Source organism: Salmo salar, chromosome 17 (assembly GCF_965601325.2).
Source record: "Salmo salar chromosome 17, fSalSal1, whole genome shotgun sequence".
In the NCBI taxonomy this organism is placed as follows: domain Eukaryota; kingdom Metazoa; phylum Chordata; class Actinopteri; order Salmoniformes; family Salmonidae; genus Salmo; species Salmo salar.
In genome coordinates this window covers 25,157,334-25,178,277 of record NC_138307.1, presented here as the reverse complement: position 1 = coordinate 25,178,277, position 20,944 = coordinate 25,157,334, and the positions used below count along the sequence as shown (strand labels likewise).

The 20,944-nt window shown below is 42.7% G+C and overlaps 1 protein-coding gene across 2 annotated transcripts in view; it reads left to right on the top strand.

Annotated features, from left to right (window-relative positions):
- LOC145861376 (receptor-type tyrosine-protein phosphatase-like N) overlaps positions 1–20,944 on the top strand; it is a 40,283-nt gene that overhangs the window by 4,722 nt on the left and 14,617 nt on the right. The window contains exons 2-10 of one of the 2 annotated variants that reach the window (XM_082963660.1): positions 3,699–3,749; positions 7,564–7,674; positions 8,053–8,158; positions 9,004–9,187; positions 11,957–12,311; positions 16,720–16,866; positions 19,335–19,369; positions 19,709–19,965; positions 20,318–20,404. In XM_082963660.1, coding sequence (XP_082819786.1) covers positions 3,699–3,749; positions 7,564–7,674; positions 8,053–8,158; positions 9,004–9,187; positions 11,957–12,311; positions 16,720–16,866; positions 19,335–19,369; positions 19,709–19,965; positions 20,318–20,404 — 1,333 coding nt within the window. The remainder of the gene's footprint in view (positions 1–3,698; positions 3,750–7,563; positions 7,675–8,052; positions 8,159–9,003; positions 9,188–11,956; positions 12,312–16,719; positions 16,867–19,334; positions 19,370–19,708; positions 19,966–20,317; positions 20,405–20,944) is intronic. The other variant, XM_082963661.1, reaches the window with a different exon arrangement.

Below are 20,944 nucleotides of genomic sequence, written 5' to 3'. Positions count from 1 at the left end.
TTGCCATAGATGACATCACAAGGTCACACCAACAGAATGCAAAATACGTGATACAACACAGTGCTGTACAACAGTCAAGAATAGGTCTAGAATACAGGGCCAAAGTATATTATCTTAGATGCAGGATACAGCTATACTCATTACTAGAACAAGAGATGTACTATGATGTAGCCCCCTGGCATTGATAGTCTGTATTTTTGTATGCGGTTGATTGATTGACATGCTCTTGGGGCTCGGGGGCAGTGCACTAGTGGTTTGTCCAGTCTGTGATGGACTCTAGCTTGGCAACAATCTCCCCTGCTACTGCTGCAGACAGACGAGAGAGGGATGGACAGAGGAAGAGAGAGAGAGGCGTGTGAAGAAAGGGAGGGATAGAGTGTGTATTAGTCATCATATGGCAGATATATCCAGACATGGATTCAAATAGTATCTGACTTCTTTCAAATACTTTGAGCCTTTGATTGAGCCTGCCTGAAGTGCCAGATGGACGAGGCTTGGACCGTTGGAACTATTCCATTGGTTCCGTTGCTCGGCGCCAGGCAAACTCAATCAAATGCAGCTAAAGTATTTGAAAGACAACAAATACTATTTCTGGTGCACGGACAGACATGCTCTGTTTTCTCCTTTATGTTTCATCTTGTCTTGTCTGTGATCTTGTCTTTGTGTCTGGGGAATCGTATTGTTTTTCCCACAGAGAGACAGCCCTCTAGGCCAGTCTGTCCCCAGTTTCTGTTTTTGTAATACAGTACACACATAATCATGAATGCAAACTCACTCACTCACACATACACACACTCACACACACAGTGTGTACAGCCGTGTTGTGTCACATCTGGCCGTGTTTCCTCCCCGAGCAGATTGGAGCTCTGTAAAGGTCACCCATTACCTCCTTCATACACACACACACACACACACACACACACACACACACACACACACACACACACACACACACACACACACACACACACACACACACACACACACACACACCCCTTCTCTCTCTCTCAATTCAAAGGGATTTATTGGCATGGGAAACATATGTTTACATTGCCAAAGCAAGTTAAATAAAAAATTAACAGTAAACATTACACTCACAAAAGTTCCATAGGAATAGAGACATTTCAAATGTCATATTATGTCTATATACAGTTTAGCAATGATGTGCAAATAGTTAAAGTACACAAGGGAAAATAAATAAACATAAATATGGGTTGTATTTACAATGGTGTTTGTTCTTCACTGGTTTCCCTTTTCTTGTGGTAACAGGTCACACATCTTGCTGCTGTGATGGCACACTGGTATTTCACCCAGTAGATATGGGAGTTTATCAAAATGTGGATTTGTTTTCAAATTCTTTATGGGTCAGAGGGATATACAGTGTATTCAGAAAGTCTTCAGACCCCTAGACTTTTTCCACATTTTGTTACGTTACAGCCTTATTATAAAATAGATTTTTTTTAAATTCCCCTCTCATCAATCTATACACAATACCCCATAATGAATTTTTTGCAAATGTATTAAAAATAAACAACTAAAATATCACATTTACATAAGTATTCAGACCCTTTACTCAGTACTTTGTCGAAGCACCTTTGGCAGCGATTACAGTCTTGGATATGACGCTACAAGCTTGGCACACCTGTATTTGGGGAGTTTCTCCCATTTGTTCTCTGCAGATCCTCTCAAGCTCTGTCAGGTTGGATGGGGAGCATCGCTACACAGCTATTTTCAGGTCTCTCCAGAGATGTTCGATCGGGTTCAAGTCTGGGTTCTGGCTGGGCCACTCAAGGACATTCAGAGATTTGTCCCGAAGCCACTCCTGCGTTGTCTTGGCTGTGTGCTTAGGGTTGTTGTCCCGTTGGAAGATGAACCTCCACCCCAGTCTGAGGTCCTGAGCACTCTGGAGCAGGTTTTCATTAAGGATCTCTCTGTACTTTGCTCCGTTTATCTTTCCCTCGATCCTAACTAGTCTCCCAGTCCCTGCCATTGAAAAACATCCCCACAGCATGATGCTGCCAACACAATGCATCACTGTAGGGATGGTGCCAGGTTTCCTCCAGACGTGACGCTTGGCCTTCAGGCAAAAGAGTTCAATCTTGCTTTCATCAGACCAGAGAATCTGTTTTCTCATGGTCTGAGAGTCCTTTAGGTGCCTTTTGGCAAACTCCAAGCGGACTGTTATGTGCCTTTTACTGAGGAGTGGGTTCCTTCTGGCCACTCTACCATAAATGCCTGATTGGTGGAGTGCTACAGAGATGGTTGTCCTTATGGAAGGTTCTCTCATCTCCACAGAGGAACTCTAAAGCTCTGTCAGACTGACCATCGGGTTCTTAGTCACCTTCCTGACCAAGCCTCTTCTCCCCCAATTGCTCAGTTTTGCCGGGCGGCCAGCTCTAAGAAGAGTCTTGGTGGTTCCAAACTTCTTCCATTTAAGAAAGATGGAGGCCACTGTGTTCTTGGGGACCTTCAATGCTGCAGAAATAGTTTGGTACCCTTCCCCAGATCTGTGCCTCGACACAAACCTGTCTCGGAGCTCTACGGACAATTCCTTCCACCTTATGGCTTGGTTTTTGCTCTGACATGCACTATCAACTGTGGGACCTTATATAGACAGGTGTGTGCCTTTCCAAATCATGTCCAATCAATTGAATTTATCACAGGTGGATTCCAATTAAAGTTGTAGAAACATCTCAAGGATGATCAATGGAAACATAGCAAAGGGTCTGAATATTTATTTAAATAAGGTATTTATGTTTTTTATCTTTAATACATTTGCAAAAATGTCTAAAAAACTATTTTTGCTGTGTCATTATGGGGTATTGTGTGTAGATTGATGAGGAAAATGTTTTATTTAATCCAATTTAGAATAAGGCTGTAATGGAACAAAATGTGGAAAAAGTCAAAGGGTCAATACTTTCCGAAAGCACTGTGTGTGTCTCTACTATGGTCATACATTTGTCAGGAGGTTAGGAAGTGCAGCGCAGTTTCCACCTCATTTTGTGGGCAGTGTGCACATAGTCTGTCTTCTCTTGAGTGCCAGGTCTGCCTACGGCGACCTTTCTCAATAGTCAGTCACAGTGGTCAGGTATTCTGCCACTGTGTATTCTCTGTTAGGGCTAAATAGCATTCTAGTTTGCTCCGTTCTTTTGTTAATTCTTTCCTATGTGTCAAGTAATTATCTTTTTGTTTTCTCATGATTTGGTTGGATCTAATTGTGTTGCTGTCCTGGGGCTCTGTGGGGTGTGTTTGTGTTTGTGAACAGAGCCCCAGGACCAGCTTGCTTAGGGGACTCTTCTCCAGGTTCATTCATCTGTAGGTGATGGCTTTGTTATGAAAGGTTTGGGAATCGCTTCTTTTTAGGTGGTTGTAGAATTTAACGGCTCTTAAATTCTATATCTCTCTTTTTCTCTCTTTTTCTCTCTCTCTCTTTTTTCTCTCTCTCTCTCTCTCACTCTCTCTCTCTCTCTCTCATTTCCCTCCTCCAGTTTAATTCAAGGGTACATTATTGTCATGACGTATTGTCAATTGCCAGAAAATCTGAAATAATAGAAAATCTCTCTCTCCCTTCCTCCTCTCGCTCTCTTCCTCCCTCTCTATCTCTCTCTGTTCTTCCCCCTCACTCTTTCTGTCTTTCTTTCTCTCTCTCTTTTCCTCTCTCTCTCTCTTTCTCCTCCCCCTCTCCATGTGCTTCTCAGGCTGTCTGTTTGAGAAGAAGCTCTGCCCCAGAGACCAGCCCTGCTCAGATGGTCAGTATGACATGATAACACCATCTCTCTATCTAACCCATCTTCTTCACGTCGTCTCACTATACAATCATCTCACTGTCACCAGACACTCCAGGAGGTGTTGGCAGTTCTTTAATAAGACAGGGGTGTCAAATTCTTAGTCCTCGTGTGCCAAAGTCTCTTCCTGTTTCCATTTCAACTGTAACTGATTGGCTGGAGGCTACACAAATGTCCAATCAGTCTGTGGTCTAGACCTGGGAAATCAGGTGTGTAGCCTCCAGCCAATCAGTAACAGTAATTTATCAATAAGTTGAAACGGAAACTGGAAGAGACTTTGACGCTTGACGATTTTCTATTATATTGACAAGATGGTCGAGTGACCGCTCTAACAATGGAAATACATGTCCTCAAAGATGGAAGGCAGGCAGGCAGGAGGAGTCGAGATCAGGTATTTGTATTTATTATGGATCCCCATTAGCTGCTGCCAAAGCAGCAGCTACTCTTCCTGGGGTCCAGCAAAATTAAGGTAGTTTATACAATTTTAAAACATTCAAATACATTCACAGATTTCGCAACACACCGTGTGCCCTCAGGTCCCTACTTCACCACTACCACATATCTACAGTACTAAATTAGTGTGTGTGTGTGTGTGTGTGTGTGTGTGTGTGTGTGTGTGTGTGTGTGTGTGTGTGTGTGTGTGTGTGTGTGTGTGTGTGTGTGTGTGTGTGTGTGTGTGTGTGTGTGTGTGTGTGTGTGTGTGTGTGTGTGCCAATGTTTGTGTTGCTTCACAGTCCCCGCTGTTCCATAAGGTGTTTTTTTAATCTGTTTTTTAAATGTAATTTTACTGCTTGCGTCAGTTACTTGATGTGGAATAGAGTTCCATGTAGTCATGGCTCTATGTAGTACTGTGTGCCTTCCATAGTCTGTTCTGGACTTGGGGACTGTGAAGAGACCTCTGGTGGCATGTCTTGTGTGGTATGCATGTATGTCCGAGCTGTGTGCCAGTAGTTTAGACAGACAGCTCGGTGCATTCAACATGTTAATACCTCTCATAAATAAAAGTAGTGATGAAGTCAATCTCTTCTCCACTTTCAGCCAGGAGAGATTGACATGCATATTATTAATATTAGCTCTCTGTGTACATCCAAGGTCCAGCCATGCTGCCCTGTTCTGAGGCAATTTCAATTTTACGAAGTCCTTTTTTGTGGCACCTGACCATACTACTGAACAGTAGTCTAGGTGTGACAAAACTAGGGCCTGTAGGACCTGCCTTGTTGATAGTGTTGTTAAAAAGGCAGAGCATCGCTTTATTATAGACAAACTTTTCCCCATCTTAGCTACTACTGCATCAATATGTTTTGACCATGACAGTTTACAATCTAGTGTTACTCCAAGCAGTTTAGTCATCTCAACTTGCTCAATTTCCACATTATTTATTACAAGATTTAGTTGAGGTTTAGGGTTTAGTGAGGGTTTTGTTCCAAATACAATGCTTTTAATTTTAGAAATATTTAGGGCTAACTTATTCCTTGCCACCCACTCTGAAACTAACTGAGCTCTTTGTTGCGTGTTGCAGTCATTTCATCGCTGTAGTAGCTGACGTGTACAGTGTTGAGTCATCCGCATACATAGAAACTCTGGCTTTACTCAAAGTCAGTGGCATGTCGTTAGTAAAAATTGAAAAAAGCAAGGGGCCTAAACAGCTACCCTGGGGAATTCCTAATTCTAACTGTATTATATTTGATAGGCTTCCATTAAAGAACAACCTCTGTGTTCTGTTAGACAAGTAACTCTTTATCCACATTATAGCAGGGGGTGTAAAGCCATAACACAATAATGTCAAAAGCTGCACTGAAGTCTAACAAGACAGCCCCCACAATCATTTTATCATAAATTTCTCTCAACCAATCATCAGTCATTTGTGTAAGGTGGCACTATTCTAGCCAATCAGAGGACAGATACGCTTGTGAACAACAGGAAAAACTCCATATAAAGTTGCCAAAATGCTACATACATCTACTTATGTCAGTTCATTCATAACAATCTAACCATTACGGAACCTCTATTCGATCGAATAAGCCTCATGTAGCAAATTAGCAATAAAAAAGTGTGTTGACCAAATTCCACACTCTCATTGATCTCCATACAAAAATTCCTCACTTCCTGGTTTTATTTTCTTGGACAGACTTTGGGTGGAGTAAACCCTCTCACTTCGCCTCTTCCTCTCTGCATTGGAGGACTAGAGTTTGACACCCGGTATTAAAACAAACAGTCCGCTAAGAGTAAAACCTACAGCACACATTGAACCCTGTATCTCTTTCCTTCCCCCCTCGTCCGTTATGTCTTCCCTCCTTCATTCATCCCCCTTGTCTCACCCTCCTTGTCTCACCCCCTTGTCTCACCCCCCTTGTCTCACCCCCCTTGTCTCATCCCCCTTGTCTCACCCCCCTTGTCTCATCCCCCTTGTTTCACCCCCTTGTCTCTTGACTCTGTTGTTTAATCTGTAATCAGTCACATCCTGTCTTGGAAATGGTATTTGCTCCCCAGTTCCAGGGTGCATCCCAAATGGCACCCTATTCTATGGACCCTGGGCAGAAGTAGTGCACTATATAGGGAATAGGGTGCCATTTGGGACTTCGTGCATATAATGACGATAACCAGTTCAACTGTTGTGATGGGCAGGTGTTCTGCTGTCTACTGTCTCATAGGAAATACTTAATTATTCATACTCAATTAACTCAATGGCAGTTGTCATGTGTTTCCTGATTTTTGTCTACAGAACTGCATGTGTGCAAATGTGTTTGCGAGTGTGTGTGAGCATGTGTGCCTTCATGTACGATGAGGCACACTCTGAGCATCGGTGTGTAAACATACGGCCTCTCTCCGTCAACCTGCTCTTAACCAATCACGTCTCTTTCCCACCATTTCCATGGCAACAGTGACATCACCCAGCTGACGGCAGTGTCTCTCCCCCATGTGTATGTTAGAGAGAGAGAATGGGTGAGAGAGAGAATAAAGCTGGGTGATGACTCATCGAGACCCACTCACACATCTACAAACACACAAACATCACCATAGTACATCACCATAATTGTGTGCGCGTGCATATGTGTGTTTGTGTGCATGCATGCATGTGTGTGTTCTGCTGTGTTCTCTGTGCTCTGTAGATGTGTCTGCTGCCCCAGCAGGAGAGGGTTCTGTTGGGTTCTGATGTGTTCTCTATATTCTGTAGATGGACTGTTTGGCCAGTGTCTGCTGCCCCAGCAGGAGAGGGTTCTGTTGGGTTCTGATGTGTTCTGCTGTGTTCTCTATATTCTGTAGATGGACTGTTTGGCCAGTGTCTGCTGCCCCAGCAGGAGAGGGTTCTGTTGGGTTCTGATGTGTTCTGATGTGTTCTCTATATTCTGTAGATGGACTGTTTGGCCAGTGTCTGCTGCCCCAGCAGGAGAGGGTTCTGTTGGGTTCTGATGTGTTCTCTATATTCTGTAGATGGACTGTTTGGCCAGTGTCTGCTGCCCCAGCAGGAGAGGGTTCTGTTGGGTTCTGATGTGTTCTGATGTGTTCTCTATATTCTGTAGATGGACTGTTTGGCCAGTGTCTGCTGCCCCAGCAGGAGAGGGTTCTGTTGGGTTCTGTTGTGTTCTGATGTGTTCTCTATATTCTGTAGATGGACTGTTTGGCCAGTGTCTGCTGCCCCAGCAGGAGAGGGTTCTGTTGGGTTCTGATGTGTTCTCTATATTCTGTAGATGGACTGTTTGGCCAGTGTCTGCTTCCCCGGCAGGAGAGGGTTCTGTTGGGTTCTGATGTGTTCTGATGTGTTCTCTATATTCTGTAGATGGACTGTTTGGCCAGTGTCTGCTGCCCCAGCAGGAGAGGGTTCTGTATGAGGTGTCAGTGCCTGTGCTGCACAGACTACAGGAAGTGCTCAAGGAGCTGATGATGCAAGGTAATTAAAGACACACACACACACACACACACACACACACACACACACACACACACACACACACACACACACACACACACACACACACACACACACACACACACACACACACACATACACACACAGCCACATATAGACATATCCATACTCCATGCATACTCACTAACCCATTCCCACAAAGGTTGTTAGGTTCAGAGTGTGGTTATAAAAGTCAACTGTTACCTTAGTGATGGTGGTAAAGATAATGAACAGATAATCAGGTCTCATCTGCTACCACGGCAACAGGGCTGAGGGCTCTATAAGGTCACACTCCTCAAGTTACCAGGTTATATCTATGACTACTGTGATTGACATCTGTATCGGCCTATGCCTGTGCAGGATTGTCCTGGCAGGATGACATCACCCAGTACGTCATTCGCAAGGAGCTGAGCCGTGTTTCACTGACCCGCCCCTCGTCTGGACGTCATGACAACCCCTCATCTCAGTGAGTCTCCTGCTCTGTTGACTATAATTAAAAGCAGATCTATAATTACATCTGTTCCATTTATTGTCTGCAGATTTTCTCAGGAAGGTCTGTGACTCAATGGGGGAATTGTTTTGTAATAGCAGCCAGGAAAGGTTATGAGATTAGGAAGAGACCGTTAGAAAACCCCAGAAGCAGATCTTTGAGTTTAGAGAAGAGATGTTTAAAATCCAGTCCACGAGGGACAGGCGACAGCCTCTGCGTCTCTCTCTTCCACTGGTAGTTGATTGATTGGTTGGTTTTATTTGTCAGTTAAAAACGTATACACACAGTACATGTATATTTTTTAAACATGGTCGGGATAGCACAGTTCATTCAGATACTTATTTCCATTGTGGTCCCATTGATGAGTGACCTAACCAGACAGTAAGTCACTGTCACTGAGAGTCTGACATAGAGCACAAGTAGACTAAGTCAGACTCAAATGTTGTTAGAAAAAGTGGCCCTCAGAGGACTGGCATCAAATACTCCTGCAGTAGAGGGAAGCCATCCTCAGAGGACTGGCATCAAATACTCCTGCAGTAGAGGGAAGCCATCCTCAGAGGACTGGAGTCAAATACTCCTGCAGTAGAGGGAAGCCATCCTCAGAGGACTGGAGTCAAATACTCCTGCAGTAGAGGGAAGCCATCCTCAGAGGACTGGAGTCAAATACTCCTGCATTAGAGGTAAGCCATTTTTAGACAGGTGCAGGATGACTTGGAAGTTGAGTTCTTGTGAGTGAGGGAAGCTATGTTCCCTATGAGGCGCTGCAAGTGCTAAGGGGTTGGCCTTATTCTGATATTGTCCATTCACACTGTATCTCTCAGGTCCTCAGAACCTGTGCAGAATGCCCATCTTTCCAAGATGCAGTATTCTCCCAGCTCCAGGACCAAGGCTCAAGGGGACGATCCCAACCCAGACCTGATGCAGAGTTACCTGGACTACATGATCGTGGATCCCTCAAAGGCCTCCCAGTCCCTCCACATGCAAACTCTGGATCCTTACCGCCAGGTGGGAATGGACACACACACACACACACACACACACACACACACACACACACACACACACACACACACACACACACACACACACACACACACACACACACACACACACACACACACATCTACAGTGTATTTACATAACACTACTCATAGTTATATGGTATTTATCTATTGTATATACATTCATACACACATAACTACTATTACCACATACAGTTCATATATGTAAGAATGTATACACAGTACATAGATACTATATAACTATGAGTAGTGTTATGTAAATACACTTCATCTGTACAGTAGATAGATACCATGTAACTATGATATGTAAATACACTGTAGATAGATACTATATAACTATGATATATAAATACACTGTAGATAGATACTATATAACTATGATATATAAATACACTGTAGATAGATACTATATAACTATGATATGTAAATACACTGTAGATAGATACTATATAACTATGATATGTAAATACACTGTAGATAGATACTATATAACTATGAGTAGTATGGTGTAAATACACTGTAGATAGATACTATATAACTATGATATATAAGTACACTGTAGATAGATACTATATAACTATGAGTAGTATGATGTAAATACACTTAATTTCTACAGTAGATAGATACCATATAACTATGATATATAAATACACTGTAGATAGATACTATATAACTATGATATATAAATACACTGTAGATAGATACTATATAACTACGAGTAGTATGGTGTAAATACACTGTAGATAGATACTATATAACTATGATATATAAGTACACTGTAGATAGATACTATATAACTATGAGTAGTATGATGTAAATGCACTTAATTTCTACAGTAGATAGATACCATATAACTATGATATGTAAATACACTGTAGATAGATACTATATAACTATGATATATAAATACACTGTAGATAGATACTATATAACTATGATATATAAATACACTGTAGATAGATACTATATAACTATGATATATAAATACACTGTAGATAGATACTATATAACTATGAGTAGTATGGTGTAAATACACTGTAGATAGATACTATATAACTATGATATATAAGTACACTGTAGATAGATACTATATAACTATGAGTAGTATGATGTAAATGCACTTAATTTCTACAGTAGATAGATACCATATAACTATGATATGTAAATACACTGTAGATAGATACTATATAACTATGATATATAAATACACTGTAGATAGATACTATATAACTATGATATATAAATACACTGTAGATAGATACTATATAACTATGAGTAGTATGGTGTAAATACACTGTAGATAGATACTATATAACTATGATATATAAGTACACTGTAGATAGATACTATATAACTATGAGTAGTATGATGTAAATGCACTTAATTTCTACAGTAGATAGATACCATATAACTATGATATGTAAATACACTGTAGATAGATACTATATAACTATGATATATAAATACACTGTAGATAGATACTATATAACTATGATATATAAATACACTGTAGATAGATACTATATAACTATGATATATAAATACACTGTAGATAGATACTATATAACTATGAGTAGTATGGTGTAAATACACTGTAGATAGATGATATATAAGTACACTGTAGATAGATACTATATAACTATGAGTAGTATGGTGTAAATACACTGTAGATAGATACTATGATATATAAATACACTGTAGATAGATACTATATAACTATGATATATAAATACACTGTAGATAGATACTATATAACTATGACATATAAATACACTGTAGATAGATACCATGTAACTATGATATATAAATACACTGTAGATAGATACTATATAACTATGATATATAAGTACACTGTAGATAGATACTATATAACTATGAGTAGTATGGTGTAAATACACTGTAGATAGATACTATATAACTATGATATATAAATACACTGTAGATAGATACTATATAACTATGAGTAGTATGATGTAAATACACTTAATATCTACAGTAGATAGATACTATGATATAAATACACTGTAGATAAATACCATATAATACCCCACAAGACATGCCACGAGGTCTCTTCACAGTCCCCAAGTCCAGAACAGACTATGGGAAGTGTACAGAACTACATGGGGCGGCAGGTAGCCTAGTGGTTAGAGCGTTGGGCCAGTAACTGAAAGGTTTCTGGATTGAATCCCAGAGGTGACAAGGTAAAAATCTGTCATTCTGCCCCTGAACAAGTTAGTTAACCCACTGTTCCCCAGTAGGCCGTCATTGTAAATAAGAATGTGTTCTTAACTGACTTGCCTAGTTAAATAAAGGTTACATTTTAATTAAAAAATAAATAAAAATGCATAGAGCCATAGAACTCTATTCCACATCAGGTAAATGATGCAAGCAGTAAAGTTAGATTTAAAAACCAGGTAAAAATACACCTTATGGAACAGTGGGGACTGTGAAGCAACACAAACATAGATACATACACACACACACACACGATAACATAAGCACTATACACACACGTTGACATGGATTTAGTACTGTAGATATGTGGTAGTTGTGGAGTATGGGCCTGAGGGCACACAGTGGGTTGTGAAATCTGTGAATGTATTGTAATGTTTTTAAAATTGTATAAACTGCCTTAATTTTGCTGGACCCCAGGAAGCTAATGGGGATCCATAATAAATACAAATACAGTAGATTGTATCAATTCCTTTTCCCAGAGGGCATCTCTGTGTCTGTTTATGGGTTTATTAAGCAGCAGTATGGTTACCAGGACGACGAGGAGCGCTCTCTTAACTCTCTGGAGGGTGGTGGTTTCCCCCGCCCTTCTTCTCACGCCGGGGGTAAAGGGTCCCGCCCCCAGGACCGAGACCGCCAGGTGCTCCAGGACCTGGTCTCCCTGTACCTCTCCTCCCCCGCCCAGCCGACCTCCCGCCACCGTGGGGCAGCAGCACCGATCTCTACCTCTCCCTTGTACCAGGACCTGGACTTCCCTCTGGACTATGCAGAGAACTACGTTTCCCAGCAGGACGTGGAGGTCCGCAAGCAGCAGCAGCTGGATCAGACGCAGAGGAAAGCTCAGAAGGACTATGGATCGCTGGCTGGATTGGATGGTGAGTGTGTGGCAGTCAGTGTGTGTGTGGGGGGGGGTGGGGTATTTGGGGTGTTGTGTGTGTCACAGGAGGTTGGTGGTACCTTAATTTGGGAGGACGGGCTCGTGGCAATGACTGGAGCGGAATCAGTGGAATGGTATCAAAGATGCATCAAATGCATGGTTTCCATGGTTTCCATGTTTGATGCCATTCCATTCACTCTGTTCCAGCCATTATTATGAGCAGTTCTCCCCTCAGCAGCCTCCACTGGGTGGGTGGGTGGGTGGGTGGGTGTGCCACATGAAAATATATCACATTGGGCCCCACCACCAACACAGGCCACACCAACCCTGCGCAATTGTTGTAACCACACACCTCCAGAACCCAATCGACCCATTCAAAGCTTTAAATAACTCTAGCTTTGCAGGCTTGCAACTCTCTTGTAGTCCAATATTTACTGTACGATATTTACTGACAGTGAGCTGTGAAAATATAACACTGTGCAGACATGCATGCAACATTCTGCATACAGTGGAATTCACTATTTGATGCAAGACTGATACCCTCTATAAGAAATGTGCTAAAGGCCATCTTTTACAGTCTAAGTGTCATTTTATTTGTAAAATTCTTCAATGGAAAATTCTCTTAACATTAATGAATAACTTAAAATAAACATAACTTAAATATACATTAACCTTTTCAATTAAAATAAATTAACGTTATCATCTATAGAATAATATAACAAACAAAATAATCAAATCAGCAGCAGATTGTTGAACTAAGTATACATACCAACTAGGAAATAAGCAGCTGGAAAAGTACAAATGGAAAACAAAATGGAAATGAAAAGGCCTGATGGTGGCGCTAGAGGAAAGGTCAAGAGGTCACCAAATCAATAAGTTTCTTCCACTTGGAGTCTTGATTGTGCACAACGAATTTTATGGCAATCCAGCCATTACTTTGAGATATATCTTGTTCTCAGCCTGTGGGCATCATGTGTGTAGTTGTTATGGTTCATTCCTTTCCTCCTTGTCAATCATCATTGGCTCATTGGTGAAATTAGCATTATGACAATATATTTAATTAAATCATTCAAAAATCTTTATTAATGCAATTGCAGACAGCACGCATGTTACTCCTGAGACCAAAACCCTGCGTCCACAGCTGTACAAACAGAGAGTTTCAGTGTTTATCTAAAAGCTAGGCACTAAATGTCCCCTCCCCAAAGTAGATTTTTTTGTAGAATGTCTGAGTAGTCTCTTATCTCCCACACTCCCCTGCAGAGTTCTGTCTCAGTCACACATTTCTAAGATGGGTCTTCTTTATAAGAGAGAGAAAGAAAGAGCAAACAACTGTGGACCAATTCTAAAACTATATAATGAATATATATATATATTGTTAATCTGTAGTCTAGGACACTATAAATGTAAGGGGGGGGGGGGGGGGGTGTCTTATAACCCCTCCCCTTCTATTAATATGACATAAGCATAATCAATTATTCTAATACATCAAATATTTGTACAGCCCCAAATCATGACCGCTAGGTGAATCCTGACATAGTGATCCAATATCCATAGCCATGCCATTTAACACTTATCACTGGCCCTTGTTCAGCCTTACTTACCAAGGGCCCAGCGCCGAGCCTTCTTGCTAGCAAAGTCACTGAACAAGTCTTTGCAGTACAGCTTTCTTGCTAACTGACTTTCAATGGACAGCATGGCAAGACTGCAAAGCCTGTCCAGGGACATAGTGGACCTCAAATAGTTTTTTATCAGTTTTAGCTTACTGAAAGCTCTCGTCACCAGAAATATACGTAAAGCAATGCACACTTCTCCAAAATGCTTTGCAAAACTGCATCTTACAGATTGCATTCAGGAGACCAAGAGGGGACAAGTTAGGGTGGAAAGTGGCAGCAGATACAGTGTTCAGGTGTCTTACTTCATGTTGAATCTCAGGTGTAAGATCTCTGGAATACTTCATGATCAGTGGTTGGCACACAGAAGGGACTTTACCCTCATTAATCTGCCCAACTTTCAGAACAGCAGAAAAAGATTCAAAGTGTTTTGCAGTGGTGTGGAACCTAGTGTCCAAGTCACTTATGATGTTGTCCATAGCAGTAAAAAACACAGTGTTCCGAAACACCGCTGCTGCACTGTCCTGAACTGTCTCTTGAGAGGTCTCATCATGGAATCTCTTCCTTTTCCTCTGGCGGCTGTGTTTCTTGTTAAATTCAGGTGCATCATCCATTTGCAGTGTTGCCTCAGACAGGAGAGACTCCCATCCATTTCTAAGAGACTGCATCTCTTCCTTTAAGGCTCTGATATTGGCTGCTTCTGTGTCAAGTGAGATTTTTCCTGACTGGAGAATCACATTCCTGTCCTCAATGCATTGCAGTACCTGCAATTATGCCAACTGACATGTCATTCAACACAAGGCTGCTCACCTCCTTCAGTTGGGAGTAGGGCTGGTTCAGGGGTATGGGGAGACAGGGCTGGTTCAGGGGTATGGGGATGGTGAGACAGGGCTGGTTCAGGGGTATGGGGATACAGGGCTGGTTCAGGGGTAGGGGGATGGGGAGACAGGGCTGGTTCAGCGGTATGGGGATGGAGAGGCAGGGCTGGTTCAGGGGTATGGGGATGGGGAGACAGGGCTGGTTCAGGGGTATGGGGATGGGGAGACAGGGCTGGTTCAGGGGTATGGGGATGGGGAGACAGGGCTGGTTCAGGGGGATGGGGAGACAGGGCTGGTTCAGGGGTATGGGGATGGGGAGACAGGGCTGGTTCAGGGGGATGGGGAGACAGGGCTGGTTCAGGGGTATGGGGATGGGGAGATAGGGCTGGTTCAGGGGTATGGGGATGAGGAGACAGGGCTGGTTTAGGGGTATTGGGATGGGGAGACAGGGCTGGTTCAGGGGTATGGGGATGGGGAGACAGGGCTGGTTCAGGGGTATGGGGATGGGGAGACAGGGCTGGTTCAGGGGTATGGGGATGGGGAGACAGGGCTGGTTCAGGGATATGGGGATGGGGAGACAGGGCTGGTTCAGGGGGATGGGGATGGGGAGACAGGGCTGGTTCAGGGGTATGGGGATGGGGAGACAGGGCTGGTTCAGGGGTATGGGGATGGGGAGACAGGGCTGGTTCAGGGTATAGATAGGGATGGGGATGGGGAGACAGGGCTGGTTCAGGGGTATGGGGATGGGGATGGGGATGGGGAGACAGGGCTGGTTCAGGGGTATGGGGATGGGGAGACAGGGCTGCTGAGCCTGAAGCTGTTTCTGTTGGGCCTGGCACCAGGCTGGGACAACTGATTTAGTATGAATAGCTTGCTAAAAGTTTGCCTGCATTGATTAAATGGCGGCTAAAAGAGGAGCAAAATGTAAACACTCAGAATGTAAACACTCAGAATGTAAACACTTAGAAAGTAAACACTCAGAATGTAAACACTCAGAATTTTCTGTGAAGATAATATTAAGTAACTAATGTTAGGGGAGCGAAAGTAGGTTATTTCACTATGGACGAAGCTAACAGGTTAATTTCCACCACTCACGGTCTACACCCACCTTCCTTTGTAAAAAATTGGGTGACATACTGTCGTCCTTTTCTCTCTCCTGTCTTTCTTTTCTTTCTTTTCGTTTTTGGAAGCCACTTGTCACTCGCAATTCACTGCTAGCAAGTACCTATCACGCCTGGTTTCAAATCAAATCAAATTGCATTATTTTATGCGAATAGTCTGGGTAGCCATATGATTAGCTGTTCAGGAGTCTTATGGCTTGGAGGTAGAAGCTGTTTAGAAGCCTCTTGGTCCTAGACTTGGCGCTCCAGTACCGCTTGCCGTGTGGTAGCAGAGAGAACAGTCTATGACTAGGGTGGCTGGAGTCTTTGACAATTTTTAGGGCCTTCCTCTGACACCGCCTGGTATAGAGGTCCTGGATGGCAGGAAGCTTGGCCCCAGTGATATGCTTGGCCCCAGTGATATACTTGGCCGTTCGCACTACCCTCTGTAGTGCCTTGTGAATTTTGACCTGTCAAAAGGTCCTGGGGGCAGGATCAAACCATTTCATGTAAATAGAGGGGGGTTGGGCAATACAGAGACTCTCTGGATGTTTACTTTTTGCCATAAACAAGAAAAGAAAAATAAACCGTTAGTTTCTTAGTACATTGTAAATAAAATATTATATTAATGATGATAGGTTAATCATTTAATATAGATTTTTTTTTTACCTAATGTTGTAATATTTTTTAGGGCCCCTGTGACTGGCCCCCTTAGAATCGTTCTAACCCCCCCCCTGTCTATAGGATATTTTTGTAATCTTCTTGCTTGCTGTGGCTGAGACACTGGATGCCTAATGTCTGGCCTGCCTGTACTTTTTTCATCACCTGCCTATTGACCTCTCCCCTCTAACTGTGCATGACCCTGTCTGTTTGTTCAGATGACTCCCTGCTGAAACTGGCTCTGCTCCTGGACCACTATGGCATCGATATGAAGGACTTAACCCCTCCACAGCTGGCCAACCTGCCTGCAGCACTGAAACAGCTGCAGATGGAGAGTGCTACTGACTTGGGCACCGACACAGCAGGTTTGTCATAGTGCAGGCATGCAGCTGAACCCTGTCAAAGCACCAGACCTACACTACGGGTCAAAAGTTTTCGAACACCTACCCATTCAAGGGTTTTTCTTTATTTTTACTCTTTTTTACATTATAGAATCATAGTGAAGACATCAAAATTATGAAATTTTATATGGAATCATGTAGTAACCCAAAAAATGGTTAAACAAAACAAAATATATTTTATATTTGAGATTCTTCAAATAACCACCCTTTGCCTTGATGACAGCTTTGTACACTCTTGGCATTCCATCAACCAGCTTCACCTGGAATCCTTTTCCAACAGTCTTGAAGGAGTTCCCACATATATTGAACACTTGTTGGCTACTTTTCCTTCACTCTGAGGTCCAACTCATCCCAAATCATCTCAATTTGGTTGAGGTCGGGGGATTGTGGAGGCCAGGTCATCTGATGCAAACCTCCATCACTCTCCTTCTTGATAAAATAGCCCTTACACAGCCTGGAGGTGTGTCAGGTCATTGTCCTGTTGAAAAACAAATGATAGTCCCACCAGATTGGATCAAATCAAATGTTATTGCTCACATACACATGGTTAACAGATGTTAATGCGAGTGTAGCGAAATGCTTGTGCTTCTAGTTCTGACAGTGCAGTAATATCTAACAAGTAATCTAACAATTCCCCAACAACTACCTAATACACACAAATCTAAAGGGGTGAATGAGAATATGTACATTTAAATATATGAATGAGCGATGGCCGAGCTGCATAGGCAAGGTGCAATAGATGGTATAAAATACAGTATATATATATATGATATGAGTAATGTAAGATATGTAAACATTATTAAAGTGGTATTACTTAAAGTGGCATTGTATAAAGTGACTAGTGATCCATTTATTAAAGTGGCCAGTGATTGGGTCTCAATGTAGGCAGCAGCCTCTCTGAGTTAGTGATTGCTGTTTAGCAGTCTGATGGCCCTGAGATAGAGGATGTTTTTCAGTCTCTCTGTCCCAGCTTTGATGCACCTGTACTGACCTCGCCTTCTGGATGGTAGCGGTGTAAACAGGCAGTGGCTCGGGTGGTTGTTGTCCTTGATGATCTTTTTGGCCTTCCTGTGACATCGGGTGCAGTAGGTGTCCTGGAGGGCAGGTAGTTTCCCCCTGGTGATGCCTTGTGCAACGCATCAAATGGCGTATCCCTGCAGAATGCTGTGGTAGCCATGCTGGTTAAGTGTGCCTTGAATTCTAAATAAATCACAGACAGTGTCACCAGCAAAGCACCCCCACACCATCACTCCTCCTCCTCCATGCTTTACGGTGGGAAATACACATGCGGAGATCATCCGTTCACCCACACGCGTCTCACAAAGACACGGCGGTTGGAACCAAAAATCTCCAATTTGGACTCCAGACCAAAGGACAGATTTCCACCTGTTTAATGTCCATTGCTTGTGTTTCTTGGCCCAAGCAAGTCTCTTCTTCTTATTGGTGTCCTTTAGTAGTGGTTTCTTTGCAGCAATTCGACCAGGAAGGCCTGATTCACACAGTCTCCCCTGAACAGTTGATGTTGAGATCTGTTTGTTACTTGAAAAATGTATTTGGGCTGCAATTTCTGAGGCTGGTAACTCTAATGAATGTATCCTCTGCAGTAGAGGTAACTCTGGGTCTTCCTTTCCTGTGACGGTTCTCATGAGAGCCAGTTTAATCATAGCGCTTGATGGTTTTTGCGACTGCACTTGAAGAAACTTTTAAAGTTCTTGAAATGTTCCGTATTGACTGACCTTCATGTCTTAAAGTAATGATGGACTGTCATTTCTCTTTGCTTATTTGAGCTGTTCTTGCCATAATATGGACTTGGTCTTTTACCAAATAGGGCAATCTTCTGTATCCAAAGCTATCATCAAGGCAAAGGGTGGCTATTTGAAGAATCTCAAATGGAAAATATATTTTGATTTGTTTAACACTTTTCTGGTTACTACATGAATCCATATATGTTATTTTATAGTTTTGATGTCTTCACTACTATTCTACAATGTAGAAAATAGTAAAAATAAAGAAAAATCTTTGAATGAGTAGGTGTTGTAAAACCTTTGACCGGTAGTGTAATTCACTGGTCCAGCACTTTACAGAAAACACCTTACTGAAATGTTGTCTGAAATCACAGTCTTTTCACCACACAGAAAGACCCTTCCAAGTTGTGGACTCAAAAGGCGAGACTACTGTATATGTCACTAGTATCATTCATTAAATGAGATACTGTGATATAATAAAGGACGTCACGTTGTGCACCACAACACACTGCAGGAATACCTGCAGTATCTTTATACAAAATGGCATGATAATAATAATGAGACTGAAAAAGGTGACATTTTGTGGTAGGATTATACTGTGACGATTTACACTGTGACAATTACAGATACTGAAACAATTATTATCTGTGTGTCAGGTAATGTGAATCGTTATTCTTTGCTTTTCAGATAAATACCGGAACAGTGCTGCCCCACATAAGAAGGTAAGTTGAGATAAAACAGTCCAGTAAAACTCTACAAATTCAATTATTGCTCTTGGTTGATATGTGTTGTTTATTTAACAATATGATTTTTTTTTTTAAATGTATTGCTTTTTATACAATGTTAATAGCATTTACAGTAAATGTAGAATGGCAATAATTAGGCTTTCTGGTTGTTGTCGTTGCATCTAACAAACAGTAAGTGGCAGAACATCCACAATCTGAGGAAATCAGTGGTCTATTTTACATATCCTGGAGTAATATTCAAATAAAACATGTATTTATTAAATCCTATTATAATGGATGTTAAGGTGTTTGGTGCCTCCTCCTATTCCTCATCAGATCACTGAGGGGGCAATGACACACAAGGTGGACAAATCTCCCGTGCTAGGATCCCCCACCTCCCTTCCTGCCCCGCCCCCTGGGCCCCAAGCCTCCCCAGATAACCCTCCCACCGTAGGGGCCCCTCCTGCCACAGAGGGAGCCAGTGTGAAGGAGCCAGGGGCCCCAGTGAAAACAGAGACGCAGGGGAAGAAAGAACCAGCAGGAGGGACCACACATGTGAAGGAGGAATACGGCTACATCGTCACTAACCAAAGGTCTTCTAACCCTAATGTTCATAAACACTGGAATGTTGGTGTAGGAGCTTATATCTGTCTGTCTGTCTACGTGTCTGTCTCAGAGTCTTTGACTGTACATGGCGTGTGTATGTAAGCGTGTGTATGTAAGCGTTTGTGTTTGTGTGTGTTTGCAGGTGTGTGTATCTGTGTTTGTGATTTTGCTTGCAGTTGTACTGTATACGTGTGTATGTGTGTGTTTGTGCTTTTGCTTTTTTCTTCAGTGCTCTGTGTGTATGCATGTATGAGTGTGTCCATGTGTATGAGTGTGTCCGTGTGTATGAGTGTGTATGAGTGTGTCCGTGTGTATGAATGCATGTGTATTTCTCCGCAGCCCCCTCAGTCTGTACGACGGGGTGCGTCTGCTGGGGCTCCTGGCTGAGAGGATCCCACTCTCCACTGGCTCTTTCATCAACATCAGGTAGGCTATAGGCATAGAGGCCCACTCGCTGACTGGTCCAATGAGGAGAGATGACAATTAGCTGGCTGCTAATTGATAATAAGCAGATGATAATTAGTTGGCTGGTTTAATCTGGCACATTTACAGAAATGTTAATAAATGTGCATCGTCCTGATTGTCAAATAACGTATTAATGTAAAATGAGAGGATCAGAAGATCTCAGTGCAGAGGGGCATCTCAGTGCAGAGGGGCATCTCAGTGCAGAGGGGCATCTCAGTGCAGAGGGGCATCTCAGTGCAGAGGGGCATCTCAGTGCAGAGGGGCATCTCAGTGCAGAGGGGGCATCTCAGTGCAGAGGGGGCATCTCAGTGCAGAGGGGGCATCTCAGTGCAGAGGGGGCATCTCAGTGCAGAGGGGGCATCTCAGTGCAGCGGGGGCATCTCAGTGCAGCGGGCCATCTCAGTGCAGAGGGGCCATCTCAGTGCAGAGGGGGCATCTCAGTACAGAGGGGGCATCTCAGTGCAGCGGGGGCATCTCAGTGCAGCGGGGGCATCTCAGTGC